The sequence below is a fragment of the Urocitellus parryii genome, chromosome 6 (assembly GCF_045843805.1).
Source record: "Urocitellus parryii isolate mUroPar1 chromosome 6, mUroPar1.hap1, whole genome shotgun sequence".
In the NCBI taxonomy this organism is placed as follows: Eukaryota; Metazoa; Chordata; class Mammalia; order Rodentia; family Sciuridae; genus Urocitellus; species Urocitellus parryii.
This window is the reverse complement of record NC_135536.1, coordinates 61,746,718-61,762,504: the sequence shown is the minus strand read 5'-3', so window position 1 is coordinate 61,762,504 and position 15,787 is coordinate 61,746,718. Positions and strand designations below refer to the sequence as shown.

Here is a 15,787-nt window from a genome sequence, read left to right as displayed (position 1 = left end):
TTAATTTTTTTCACCTTCCATCTATGCTTACTCTTTTCTCAGATGTTAGAATCTTGAATGTAATGTCATGGTTATAAACTGAGATGCATTAAAATTGGGCAAATCTCCCAGCTTCCTAATCCTGAAGCCAAAAGTACAGATAAATGATTAAACATTTAAAGGATATTTCATGAGCACAGGTAATAAAACCACAAAAGCTTTATATTCAGTTAGTAGTTAGTTTGGAAGTACTTCTTTTTAAGAAGTTCAGTTATCACTTGCCAGTATGATATGCATTCTACCAACTAAACCATAAACTGTGAAACTTAAACTATAACACGCATAAGGAAAAATAATCCTACAATTAAAAACATACTCTGAGATTTGGCCCCTTCTTTCAAGTGCTCATCTGTAATAAGTATATATAAGGTATTAAGTTAAAAATATAAAATAAAGTTACAACTAAAATATTTTCATTAACTCTCAAACCAATGAATATGTGTAGGTCATTATTAAGTTTGATGCCAATTTTCTGAAACATGGAAAAAAATATTTTTAGAAAATGCATAGTCATCTGAGATAAAGACATAGCCTATTTGGACTGGTTTCTTTCCAACTAATATATTTTTATGTAATGAAAGGTATTTCTAAGGTTTAACAGGAGAAACATCCATGACAAATTTTGACTAATTTTCCTTTCCATGCTGTACTTGAGATACCTTCTAAGATAAGATTGTGCTCAAGAAAAGATGGTTGTTCAGGTGTGAGGTGTGTATTGGTGGGAAAGGATCATAAAACAGCTTTTTTATTCCAGAATATTCCCTGTCCTATCTTTTTTCCAATTTAATAAGCAACACGTAAACGAAGTGTATTAAACGGTTATGACTTGATTTCTCCAAAGAATGAAAACTGCTCATCAAGTAACAATATCTATTCACTCATTTTATTCAGTTAAATTTTTATTAAATCAAGCAGACAAGAGAGTAATTTTCTATGCAATATAGAAGAACCACACATCAAGCAAACTTGAAAAACTGGTTTTGACAAAAAAAGATGCATTGGGCCTACATATTTCCTCACTGAAAGAATCTTAGTTCTTCATAAAATTCTTAAAATAGCAAACTTCCCTAGCACATAAGGGAAGAAATGATTAATAGTTATTGAGCACTCACTAATGTGCCAGGTATTCCACCTTATTATTTCAGATTTGTTACCTCCTTAAACCCTCTCAACCTTTTGGAGTATATAGCATCATTCTCACTTAATAGATGGCCCGAGGTTATGGTTATAGTTATAGTAGCCGAGGACCCAGCAGTAATGAGTAGTGACATATGCTTTCTACCTGATATTTTATTCCAAAGTCAAAGTTTTTCTATCATATTATTCATACTTCTAACACATTTCAAAACATAAACTGATTGTCAAAAGTATCATTTATTGGCATTTTCTCATGTAAAGTGTCACACATAAAATATCTTAAGAAAAAGGAGAGGGAGAGAGGGGAAAAAGGGAGAATATGTTGGTCCCTGATTAAGTTTTCAGAACCAGCTAGATTACACAGAAATACATCTAAATACAATTCAGTCTCCAATGGTCTAGTTAAGCTAACTTTACCAGGAGGGTGTGGCAGAGATAACAAGCACAGTAATAACAATGCTAATGATGAAAAGTAGCAAGCTTAGCACTGTGCTTATCAGGTTATGAGCTCTGTTTCAAGCACTCTTTATCCACTAATTCTTTTAGTCTACTGCAATCCTAACAGGTAAATATAATTGTTTCCATCTAACTAAGGGGGCAACTGAAGCACAGACAGGTAAATAAGTTGTCTGAGGTAACACAGTAAGAAGGCAGGCTGGGATTCAATCCCATGCAATTAGGCCCAACTGACCATGCTCTTCATCCTATTAGGTTTGCAAACATATCTTGAATAATGAAGTGGGAATTCAGGAGTTCTTACCAAGGAAGTGGCACTTGTGGAATTGGGAAAAGAAACAGAGGGAAGAGGGAAGAGAAGACAAGAAGATGAGAAACAGCAGTGTAAGTGATTCTGGGCAGAACATGCCCCCACCTCCATTATTTGGGTATGTAACCTCTGCCCCAGGGTGAGACTAGGGACACACATGACACAAAAGACAGTAAAGGATTTCAAAGAGTGAGGAGTGAGTGTGGTGGCTTAAGCACATGGGCTTTGTTATCAGGAGGCCTGGGTTAAATCCAGGCTCATCACTTAGTTTTGTGACCTTAGGTGAATTACTTAACCTCCTCAGTTTCCTGGTCTATAAAATGAGGATTACAGTTCCTTTCTTATAGAGTTATAAGGATTAAAAAAAAAGAATACATGTAAAATGTGCCCCATAAACACAGGACTCCATAAACATTAGCTATTGCTGTGGTATTCTAGTAATTAATGCATAGGATGTACGCAAGGTTTCACTTTGAAAAATAAGAACTGTTAAAAAATACTCCATCCTGCTTCCATGCCAGAGGGAAAACACCATCACTTTCCAGGCTAACCTCTGATAACAAAGTACAGTTCAATCAAAACTTGTAAAAGTCAGTTAAAAAAGGAAATCATAATTTTCAAGAGGACTGAAATCCTAATTGAGAAGGTATTTTTCTCAAAAGTTACAGTTTATTTCAGTTTTGTACCTTATACAATCTGTAGTAATGAACTGCAACATCATCCAGTCGAACAGCCTCTTTGATATATTTAAGATAAGCCTCGGAAGCGGTCAGTGCAAACTGATCTTTGTGCATGTTTGGAATGTGCTTCAGGATGTAGTCCTTCCCCCTCTTGGAAACAACCTGTTGGGATACAAGGGATGTGCAATGCAACATTTGTTTGAGGGATGTAAGTACCACCCCCATCGCCAAAATGATAAAAGGGAGAGAATCTAAAGCAGGCCATGTAAACTGGCTAATTTCCATTAGAAAATTCCCACTTTTATTCTGTTTTTATCAACTGTTAAGAGACTAAGCTGAATCAGCTAATGCTATAAGCCAGATATGCAGTACTATCAGCAGTACTGCATATCTAAGAAGAAAAGTCACAGGAGGTGGAAAAAATAGGTTCTGTTGGCTTTAAAGTCACCAAGAAAAAAAAATGACATGCAAACTTGCATAATTTTGTAACGTCACAGTTTATACTTGCAAAATAATTGGCACAATGAAATACATTTACTGTCAGCATATCTGCAAGTTCTTGATCCTACTTAACTTCTAAATTACAGCCACGGAATGGAAGAGTATAAATGTTCATCAGAAGAAGGCCAGGGACTGGGAAGAATTCTCCAAAACATTTTTGGTTCTTGCCTAAGAGGCTATGAACAATCTATTTGAATACTTGCGAGAAAACAAACTCATTCGAACATGCATTATAATTCCCTGTAGCTTAGATTTTCATTAGTGTAACATTTTAGATATCAAAAATATATAGTATCCAGAAGCTGCAGGCTAAGAGAAAGGTGTTGATTAAAGACTTAGTTGATTCCACAAGTATTATACAATATGTAAAGAATTATGCATGAGCAAAAAGTGCTGAAAATAATCAAAATAAAAAATTAGCGATTTTTTAGCCTAAAAATGACTTTATAGATATTGATATTTTGTTTCTTCCTATTGAATAATTTATAAAGAATTAAACTTTATAAGTTATTGAGTGATTATCCAATTTTGCTGAGAACTCAAATTATAGGTTTTTCTAGACTTTTTTTTTTTTAAATGGGAATCACCTAAATCAGTATGTGTCAATATTTCTTTTTTCAGTTCAAAAACCACAGAAAATAATATTTGTAAGAGTAACAGAATGGATAATTGGGGTCATCTCTAGAGTAGAGGAAACTGGTACCATAGCACACTCTTTGGGGATCTCTGATATAACTATAAATTTAGTGTCTGATTGCAACTAGAGGAAGCAAGAAAGCAATGCAGTCCACAGTGATAGCTTGACACACACTGTGGTTTCTCTTCAATGAGTAAAGCAATGTCAATCAGAAACTTATTGAGCATTTCAGTGTGAACTGAAGATAATAAAGGTTCTGTTTATGTCTGGTCCTTGGAATATACTAAGAAATGCTGAATTTACTGGGGAGAAGAGATGGACAGATCATTTGAAAATAGATGGGCAACACTTATGTTCAAGGTCTTCTTCAGCCAGAATAGGGCCTAGCTGGATTGCCCAGAACTGAGTTGGAAGCTACACCAGAACTGAGTCTTGGAGGACCCAAAGGAGTCAGCAGACTTAAAAGGGGAGGGCATTTGGGATAGGAAAGATAGTAGAAAGAAACAGACATTATTACTTTATGTATATATGTGACTGCGTGACCAGTATGATTCTACAACATGTACACTCAGAAAAATGAGAAATTATATCCCATCTATGTATGATATATCAAAGTTCATAAATGCATTCTACTGTCATGTATAACTAATTAAAACAAATAAAAATAATAATAATAAAACCATAACATGTGGGGAAAAAAAGGGAGTGTGCTCAACTGGTTAAAGAACTACAAGAAAGGCCCAGAAGTGTGAAACACCACAGTAAGTGTGAATACATATCAATTGCAGAATATTGCTAGAACAGAAGTTCAAGGTGCTGGACAACCAGAGAGAGAGTGGGCGGGGTGGGGGCGAGAGAACACGAGAGAGCTAAAGAGGCCAGCAGAGACCACATCCTGCGGAGTTTCTAGATCATACTTAGGAGCTCTGGATTTCACACCACAGTTGACAGGGAAGCTCCAAAATCATCTCAAGCTATGGAATAAGCAAGGAAGTGACAGTGCTGCTGAGAACTGGAGCCTGGAAAATGGTAGGGACCATGAGAGGGAGGGAAATCATGAACACAAAAGGATGTTATTTCTTAAGCAGGGTGACAGGTATTGAAGTGTTCTATCAGAGGATGCTGTGGAGGATGGCTGGACAGGACAAGGAGAAGGCATGGTTATAAGACAGAGTTCCATCTGACTCCAGTTTCTGAGCACATGGGCAGATGACATGCCCCTGACAAAAAGAGAGATAGGATTACACAGAAGTGAGGTGGGAAGAAGATGAATTTGATTTAGGAAATCTTGAGTTTGGGTACTTAAGGATGAATAGCTACCTCACAGACATAGGGGAAAGAAATAGATTTGGGAGTTACCTGCATATAGGAGGTTGTTAAAGCTGGTTAAAGGGTTGGGGTTGTGGCTTAGTGGTAGAGCGCTGGCCTAGCATGTGTGGGGCACTGGGTTCACTTGGGAAGGAAGAAGCTAGAAAATTAAATACACACTATATTCTCAGAGTCCACAGTGCTAACCATTATGCCATGTAACTTTATACTACACACTGCTTTTTCAAGCAACTTCCTGAGAAGGAAGGCAACGGAGTTGGCTCTTCTTTCTCTGGGTTGTATGGACAAACACTCACATTCTGAGTGTCCTGACTAAAGGAGTGTGAGTCTGAGGAGAGGCTGATGACACAGAAGAGAGAAAAGATCAAGATCTGTAGGAAGGATGGGAAGATAAATGAATTAGGGTACAGAAAGGGAGTGACAGTTCACACTGGAACAACCTAAATTTTCTTTCTAAAGTAAAGGGTGGCTCCTCTCCCAGGAGGAAAGGACGTGGAGGTCAGAGTGAGAAGTTGATTTAGATTTGTTTTCTCAGCCCAAGAAAACTGTGAATGATCTCATCTTTTAAGGAGTAATGTTTTCCTACTCAATGGGGGAAAATACTGCTCTACTAAGAGTGAATAAGACACAGACAGTACATGGTGAAGGAGAATGGCAAATTCAAGTTCCATCATACTGGTGGTGAAGAATAGACTCTCCCCCATTAGCTACATGCTGAGAAACACATCAAGACACGTGCATCATGCTCTCAAGTGTTAAGTGTATGTTGGGGCATCATGGGTGGTTTTAATGGCCCCATAGCCATGTGGTTCCCATCTCTTAAAACAGTATAAGAAACAGCAAATTAGAAAAGTACTCAAGAAAACACTCATGAGAATTTGAAAACAGTGCCTACCCAAGATGGAAAGTAAGCCTCTGGCTCAAAGTATTTTCCACAGTGCTTATTCCTTTTGAAGTTCCCAAGATCAGCCTGCAGGGCAAAGGCTGCCAGCAGGAAGTAGGCCTCCTCTCGGAGCACACACTGAGAATGGAGGACTTGTTTTCTCAGGTGCCAGTAATAATAGTATCTTGCTGCTCTGTCACTAGGACAATAAAAGAAAACAGAAATCACATTTTGGTGAACAATGCAATGGCATGTAAACAGAACCCAATCCTGTTCTCCATCTGGTGACAGGAGCCCTTTTGTTTCTTCTCCTCCCACCACTTCACTGAAAAGGGGGTGAGGGCTGCTCATGGGAGTGAGGGGAGGGGAGGACTCCAAGTCAGACTACCACAGCTAAGATAAGGCTCACAGCTTTTGATCCATCACAGAAGGGTAGAGATATTTACTCCAATACAGGAAAAATATCACTGAATGCACTGAAAGGACCTATTAGAAGCCAAGGCATCTGATGTATTTAAGATAGTTTACTACCACGATGATGCTTTACACATGACACAAATAAGTACAAATATAGGAGTAATCCTGGATTTAATGTTTTGCTGTTCTTTTTTGTTTCCTAGCTGAGCCCTTACAAATATCAGAGGCCCTTTTAAAAATGTTTGTTTATATACCCTTCTAGAAAACAAAAATCTGCTTAACTATAGTGTTTTTTGTTTTTGTAATTCTCTGAGAGTGAACTAAAAGCTTCCCTTAAATCTGTTATTTTTTCTATTAAGTAGATATTACTTTATATTTCATAGACAGGGTCATGACAACCATATGCTGCCCACAAAATGAAGAGCTACTAGTGCACTCATGACAGTCCACTGAGGTCAGAAATAAATACAGTCTCCATTAAAGGTGGATTATGGAAAACCTGGTCAAAGCTCAAAAAAAAAAATTGTTCATGGGCAAATAGGATGCTTTGCAATCAAAGTACATATGCAAGAAAAAAATGTGTGCATATGTATGTATTTTAATGAGCTAACTGCCTCCTTACCATTTTAGGTTGACTGTTTACCTAAGATATATAGCTCATTAGTAGATGATAATAAAAACATACTGGTTTACTTTAACTGAGGCAATTTTTAAATATGAGGAGCTTAAAAATAAAGCATTTATATAATTCTTTCCCCTTGGGACATAGAACTTTTCAGAGCACTTCTTTTTATAATACTGACCACGCATTGTTTGGACTGGGAGAAAAGGCAGAAGTATAGGTTACCTCCATGGGGTTAATTAGTGGCTAAATAATATATTTTCCTTCTTTCCAAGGCATTGCACCCTTATCAGGTAAATTGAATAAAATAAAACTATAAACTGAGAATAACTAGTAAAGTTTCTTACGTCTTTTAAGAAATATTCCTCATGGGATGATGTGTTTTACTCTTTAACTTGCACCTAGCAATAACATAAAATATCAAGAACTAATTTGCTAAATAATTCACCAGGCAATGTATTTTTTTCTCTTTTACATGGAACTTTTCAGAGTTTAATAATAAAGTAAAACACAGAGTTCACATTTCTTGTGTTTTCTATCAGCTAAGAAAAATCACCTTTGAAAATTTTAAAGCACCAAATCCTTCTATACAAAAGATTAACAGAGCTTTCAAAGGGCTGAGTTCTGAATTTGCATCATGGGCATAGTACTCTTCACAAACCCACCCCTAGAAGGAAGTCTCGATTACCAGCCCTCATCAAACTGCACCTCAGTGTCCCACAGGATAGCTCCACTGGGCTTAATCTTAATTCTGAAGCATTGGTAGGAATAGAAACAAGACCCTCAAGTGTAAAAGGAATACCAGGCAAAGATGTAGGCACTTTTACAAGTAAGCTCTTGCCCCTGCTGCACCCCATCCCACTCCTAGAAAAGAATATAATCCTTTAATCAACCTCTTCATGGAAGTGTTAATTCCTTCTTCTTGGCTAGTATTTTAGTGAAAATGTGGAGTAAAAAATATGTGAGCCAGTGATGTCAACATTTTCATTCATAGTCTACTACTATCACTAAATATTCAATAAATATTTATTACTGATTGTACCTTTGTTTTATAGATTGAAGATACATGAGGATGTAAAAAGATGAAAAAGAAAAAAATTGCTGTTATAGACTTTATATTCTAACAGGTGGAAAGAAACAGTAAACACAAGTAACTTATTTGGTACGTTAGAAGAAGAGCAATGAGAAAACAAAGGTTCAGAATTCTTCCTTGTCCTCATACCTGATCAATCTGCCATTTTCCACATAGTACTGCACACGGAAGTGTATAATCATAGGAGGCCCAAACTGGTCAATACCCTAAAACAAAGACACACATAGAAAACAAGCTATTTTTGGCTGCTTCAAAAATGGGTTTCAAAAGCAAGTACAAAACCATTATTTGCAAGATACTTTTTAAACACTGAAGGGCTTTATTTAGTAGTAATGAGTGGGGGCTTGAAGTGGGTTCTGCAGGAATACCAGGTCCCTGAAAAACTAGGAAATTACAAAGCAAAACAGGACACTATCTCTTTATCTAATTCTCATTCACAGTAATGCCAATGACAACATAAGGGAAGATAAAAATAAATGTCATAGAAATTTCTAGCTGAGATTCAGCTCCTGGCTCAGCTCTGTCCCCTGTGGTGACCATTTGCTCCTTATTACAAATGTTCTCTTATTCCCTTGACATTCCACATACCAAATTCTAATAAGCTATTTGTTTATTTAGACATTCATCTTCTTTAGTCTGTAGCTGGCTTTGAAGTAACCCTCCAGTTTATCCCAAGAATTCTTAACTATAAATTGGAGCATCTGGGATTAGACACTGTGATTTTATTCGTGACTTACTAGGGTGATTCTGGAAACTCAATATGAATTTCCTGTGAATGTTCTCCCATATAAATGGAATGTTTACTAAATAAAGGCAACAGTATGATAAGATAACTAAAGATCAAATGCAAGTATAGTAAAAGTAGAATAAATAGTTAATAGTAAATTTAAGAACACGTTTTGACAACGTAACTATGGAAAAGAAGCATATAATTTTTCCATGCTTTTTACTTCAAAGCATTATCACAGATTACTAAAACATTATTATCCAACATTAAACAACATTCAGAACTATCATTATACTATACGTTATTCATACTTGATTAATGTGATATTTTAGAATGTATAATTCATTCCCTTTTTCTATTCTCTATAGAATAAATTATTATTCATGATTTTTTAATAATATTTAACAGCCAAATAAACAAGTTTTAAAAAAAAATCAAAAAAAAATTTGCTCATAAATATAATCTCACCCAAGTGACTTCGTATTGTCGTACCTTGCTGGCCTCCTTCTTCCATTCTTTTGGACAGTATTTATAAAGCTTTTGTGACAACTCCATATATACATGTTCATTATCTGCACAGTATAAAAATAAAAAAGATAAGATGTTAAAAAAGAGATATTTAAAAGAGAATAATATTCAAAGAAACAACTTTTTAAAAGAAGCCTTGAGATTTGTGAATGTAGTCTGAATTTATATACTACCAAGAAAACTCAACGAGATACTAAAATATTAAAGGTACTATGGGCTACGCATTAATGAGATTATAAATTATTTCACTTCTACAATACAAAAACTCATAAAATGTAGTTGTAATATGTAAGATTAATTAAGAAAAAACCGGTTTTGAATTTCTGCTTTGCTTAGTTTCTAGGGTCATTATAACTTCATATAATTTCCAACACTGTGGGTGTCACTTAGTCTTGGAAAAACATGTTTTTGTTTAGCTCACAGAAAACTGTTCCTGTAGGTGCAAAATAATGAAAGAGGACAGAAACACCATTTAATTGCTATGTAAGAAATTATAAATTATTAATGACAGCCCATTTCCAAGTGAGAATTCTGAAGCCATTTTGTCAAGAATAGTCTTTAAGAATAATTCTCTGTATTTCCTGCATCAAAACAAAATGATAAACTTGTCATACTGTGTTTTCTTGATTGCCTTTGGGACTCATTTTGTGGAAAGAGAAGAATCTTATGAAAAACAAGTATGAATGCCAAACTATTTCTTCAAGGGGTTCTTGTTTATAAGGTGAATAGAAAATAAGACTGCTAAAGCTATGTAAAAATGAATACATATGTGAAAAAAAAGCTGATTATAAATTCTCCATTTTTCCTAAAAATAATCTTTAAAAGTGAAATATGTTCCACCAGACAAGTCTTAAGCACTCTTGTTTTGTACCAAGTTTTATTTATTTTACAAACCAATTCCTTTTTCTCTGTCACTAACTGGGGGCATCCTCTTGAAATGTTCTGCATAAAAATACTCATGTTGGAAGGGAAGCGGTCTCTTTGCTCCAAGAATAAACAAGCTTGATTACACTGCTGTTTCCTGGCTGAATAGTGAGGTTCAACTGGAAAAATGTCAGAGGAGAATAGGAAGAGTAAAGCTACTCTGGCTACAAATGGAATATTATATCATCTAATTTGAATGAAAAGGATGAAGTAGTGGTCCCAGAGTCAACAAAGGGATGCCACTTAAACCAAATTATCAGGTTAGGAATACTATCTCCCATCTCTCATTTATACTGATCAAACACAAAGTGGACAAGACCAGACAGCCTTCCTGTTAAATCTAATTTGCGTTTGATGTGAGTTTCCGAAAGAAGTAGCAACATAATAAACAGCACTGAGACTGTTCACCATGGGAGCACATATATATTTTTAACCTACCACTGTATTTCCACCCCCTTACAGTTTGACCAGAGCTTTTAATTTAAGAATTCTAGAGTTTCTGAAAAGCTGAAAGGAGGTTCCTGGAGAATTTTGCTCCCAGAGAAGGTATAGAAACTCTGTACCCCTTCTCCCAACCTCACTCTATACATCTCTTCATCTGTATCCATTGTAATAAACTGGTAAATGACTGAATGAGTAGGCTGGGTTTCTCACTGTTGGAGGAAGAGGTTACAAATAATGAAAAAAGAAAGGACTGGAATGAATCTCATGGAAATGGATTCAAATTATGTGTGTTAATATGAACTCATGAGTGTAAAGAAAAATATGTGGAGAAATTTGTGAGTGGAAAAATTTGACAGTCCTAGATTCTCTTTGCCTATAATGACTATTACTAAGACAACAGACAAAATTAAAGGCCATTTAGTATCAAACCAGTGTTAACTTTTCTAATTATGATACTTACATTGTAGTTATAGAAGAGAATGTCCTTGTTTGTAGTATGTAGGAATAGAGGAAAGACATGCATGAATGGAAGAAACAGATGAGATAAAATGTTGACCTTTGAGGAATATGAATGAAGGGGATATGGGAACTCTTTGTAGTATTCACGCAATACTTCTGTAAATCTGAAATTATTTCAAAACAAAAATCCAATACTTGGAATGGTATTTAGATTCCTGGTATTTAGAGGGCACTAGAATGTTAATAATAGTTGTATTTTAAAATGTTAATGTTTGAAGTACTCCAGAAAATATATCTTTTGTTATTTGACTTATAAGGAGAACTTCAGATACCAATCTAAGAATGTGTGAGAATATTTAGGGCAATAAAGCTATTCTCTATACTGAATGGTAGTTTCATGCTATTATCCATTTGTCCAAACTCATAGAATATAACACACCAGGGGTGAACCCAAATGTTAACTATGGACTTCAAGTGCTAAGAATGTGTCAATGTAGGTTCACTGATTATAATATGTGTCATTCTGGTGCAGGATGTTGACAGTGGGGGAAGCTCTGTGTGTGTCGGGGTGGGGGTTCAAGGGAACTCTCTATACTTCCTGCTTCACTTTGCTGTGAACCTAAAAGTATTCTACAAAATGAGGCTTATTAAAAAAAAAAAAAAAAAAAAAAACTCAAGAACACACCAATCCTGCAAAATTGGTGGGGCAGTAAGTTCTATTTGACATGTGAAAAACTGACAATGATAGAAGTCAAATGGTATGTCCAAAGTTGCACAGCTAGTTAGTGGCAGAACCAGAATTAGAACCGGGCCATCAGATACCCATTCCACTGTTTCTTCACCTTTTAAGAGGACATCTTTAAAATGCTTATTTTGAAACTGAAGGGAGCCATAAACTGGCTTTCTTGGACTGACTTGCTGAACAACATATATCAACAATGTAGCTGTAGTTTAGTGAGAAGAATTAACTTTTGAGTATATAACATTAAAAATTCTTAGACTCTATAGGGCATCTTAGACTCTTCCTTGAAAGGCAACACAGGTATGTACTAACATAAGGACACAGCTTAGTGTTTGTGTTTTCACTGCTCTGACCACCACAGGCAGAAATGGAAGAGCAAATGGCTGATTCACAGGGCCCTGATGTGATCCCTGAACCATGGTTAGCATCTCCTAAAAAGTCAACTAAACACAGTTCACATTTTGGAAGAGCAAGGGCCTAGTTTATCACTTGATCATGATGCACTTTCCAACTTGGCAAATATAAACACTTAAATGTACTGATGCCGGGTGTGGTGCCACACTCAAGTAATCTCAGTGACTTGGGAAGCTGAGGCAGGAGTATCACAAGTTTAAGGCCAACTTCAGCAACTTAGCGAGATCCTGCCTCAAAACAGAAGGTCTGGAAATGTGGCTCAATGATTAAGCAGCCCTGGATTAAATTCCTCACACCAATATGAGAGAGAGAGAGAGAGAGAGAGAGAGAGAGAGAGAGAGAGAGAGACTGACTGTGTGTGTGTGTATAGAGAGAGAGAGACAACTTTTTTTAAAAAAATTATTTATTCTTTTGAATTACACATGACAGTAGAATGTATTTTGACATGTTATACACACATGGATTATAACTTCCCATTTTGTGGCTGTACATGATGTGGAGTTATACTGGTGGTGTATTTATATATGAACATAGGAATATTATGTCCAATGAATTCTACTGTCTCTCCCATACCCCTCCCCCTCTCTTCCCCCCACTACCCTCCCCAGCCCCCCACTCCAATCCAGTGAGCTTCCAACTAATTCTTCCCCTGTGCCTATTGTGAGTCAGCATTTACGTATCAGAGAGAACACTGGCCTTTGGTTTGTTGGGACTGGCTTATTTCATTTAGCATGATAGTCTCCAATTCCATCCATTTTGCAAATGCCATAATTTCATTTTTTATGGCTGAGTAACATTCCATTGTGTATATGTACATTTTCTTTACCCATTTATCTGTTGAAGGGCACCTAAGTTGGTTGCATAGTTTAGCAACTGAGCTGCTATAAACGACAATGTAGCCGCATCACTGTAGTACACTGATTTCGAGTCTTTTAGGTATATGCCAAGGAGAGCGATAACTGGGTCAAATGGTGGTCCCATTCCAAATTTTCTGAAGAATCTCTATATTGCTTTCCAGAGTAGCTGCACCAATTTGTAGTCCTATCAGCAATGTATGAGTGGACCTTTTCCCCCACATCTTTGCTAACATTTATTATTGCTTTTATTCTTGATAATTGCCATTCTGATTGGAGTGAGATGAAATCTCAATGTAGTTTTAATTTGCATTTCTCTAATTGCTAGTGATGTAAAACATTTTTCATATATTTATTGAGTGATTGTATTTCTTCTGTGAAGTATCTGTTCAGTTCCTTTGCCCATTTATTGATTGGGTTATTTGGGTTTTTTTTTTTTTTTTTTTTTTTGGTGTTAAATTTTTTGAGTTCTTTGTATGTCCTGGAGATTAATACTCTGAGGTGCAGGTGACAAAATTTTTCTTCCATTCTGTAGGCTCTCTCTTCATGTTCTATATTAAGCTTTAAAATTTATACCAATCCTACTATTAGAAAATAATCAACACCTATGCCCAAGTATAAAATATAAATAAATTTCATGAAAAAAGTCTTCTTGTCAAAATGAGCAAAGATATGAAAGGTTTTGGAGTATGTAGAAGACTAAATCACAGAAAATTCAAAATATGATTTGAAAGAAGAAAACTTATAAAAACAATGGCTGCGGCTAAGTCCTGAGAATTTAACTCTAAGATATTATGGGAGAGGAAAGCTTGTATGGAATTCTTCATTTGAATTTTTCTCACATAAAATATATGGACAATAACAACCCTATGTTTTCAAGTCATATAGTCTGACTAGGAAAAATGTGTGGGGAGGGAAGGACAGAAAATAAGATGCAATTAATAGATCACTGTTATATATATTGAAATATTTTTGTAATCTCAAATATTATAAAATGGATTACAAAAATATCTAGGATACTTTTCTCCTAGCTCTAATTATTCCCACAATTCAGGGAAATAAAGATGAAGCTTAGTTCATTAAAACATAAGTTGGTAAACCAAATGTGGTTGCACATGCCTAAAATCCCAGTGATTCACAAGGCTGAGACAGGAAGACTGCAAATCAGAAGCCTGCCTCAGCAACTTAGTAAACCTTTCCCCAAAATAAAAAATAAAAAGGGATGTAGCTCAGTGGTAAAGTGCCCCTGGGTTCAATCTCCAGTACACAGAAAAAAAAAAAAAAAGTCTAAAAATATTTAATTTTAAACATAAGAAAATAAATGCATAAAATCTGGATTATAAAAAAATACTTAGTAGTTGAGGTAAAAAAATGAATATTAGGGCTGGAGATATAGCTCAGTTGGTAGAGTGCCTACCTTGCATGCACAAGGGCCTGGCCCTGGGTTTCAACCCCCAGAACCTAACTAACTAAATAAATAAATATTAGACTAAGAGTGAAGATAAGTTTATAAACATTCTGATAATCACAATTTTATAATTATATGCCTGATTTAAGTTACACATTAGTTTAGGTATCTTTGGCTAAATCTATCAGAGATAGGATTAAGATTCTTAATGAACTGGGGCTGGGATTGTGGCTCAGTGGAAGAGCGCTCGCTTAGCACATTTGAGGCCCTGGGTTCAATCCTCAGCGCCACATAAATATAAATAAATAAAATAAAGATATTGTGACCAACTAAAACATAAATATTAATAAAAAAGATTTATGATGAACTGAAGTGCATTCTGCGGTCATGTACAACTAAGTAGAACAAATAAAAATAATTAAAAAAGACTTACTTTGTATAACACTGAGTCCAAATAGGTGACAATCTTTTAGCCTGAGAAGGTCACATACCTGGACCAGCAACTGGTGACACAGAATTTTAACCTATAAAGGAAAAAAAGCACAACTTGAAATAACAAACTAGGTACACACAGTGAACCACAATCAGGCAATTTAATGCCCTATAAATATATACCTTGATAGGACTAAGTGACACAGTCCTTAGTCCAATTAGCAAAACAACTGTTAATTTGTGGAAATCACTTTAATCTATGGCTGTGTTTCCTTGATTATCACAATATCCATTTTTACAACACGAAAATTAAGTATCAATACAATATTGCACAAGACTCATAAATCTCATGATGAGTGGGCAAGGCTCCCAGATCAGTGTATGAAAAATGGGTATGAAAAAAGATGCCTAGGACAGCCTACCTGATTACTAAAAAAAGTACTCATTTGAAAAGCATCTTTTCTTTCTTTTTGAAAAATAAGGCATCATTTAAATTTACAGGATGCAATATGTTGTTTTGATATGTGTATACATTATTGAATAGATATACTGAAATAATATATGGATTTTTTGTGGTGAGAACATTTAAATCTACACATTTTTGAGTATATAATACATTATCATTTACAATAGTCACCATGTTATATAATAGATCTTTTGAATTCATTCTTCCTGTATAACTGAAATTTTGTATCCTTTGACTAATATCTCTCCAATCCCCACTCACCCCTACTCTGATAACCACTATTCT

At 35.5% G+C, this 15,787-nt stretch overlaps 1 protein-coding gene across 1 annotated transcript in view; it reads right to left on the bottom strand.

Moving 5' to 3' along the window:
• Frmd6 (FERM domain containing 6) overlaps positions 1 to 15,787 on the bottom strand; it is a 79,322-nt gene that overhangs the window by 18,830 nt on the left and 44,705 nt on the right. Inside the window, exons 3-7 of the mRNA XM_026391083.2 lie at positions 15,038 to 15,128; positions 9,324 to 9,403; positions 8,234 to 8,310; positions 5,985 to 6,171; positions 2,629 to 2,784 (exon numbers count right to left, since the gene is read on the bottom strand). Coding sequence (XP_026246868.1) covers positions 2,629 to 2,784; positions 5,985 to 6,171; positions 8,234 to 8,310; positions 9,324 to 9,403; positions 15,038 to 15,128 — 591 coding nt within the window. The remainder of the gene's footprint in view (positions 1 to 2,628; positions 2,785 to 5,984; positions 6,172 to 8,233; positions 8,311 to 9,323; positions 9,404 to 15,037; positions 15,129 to 15,787) is intronic.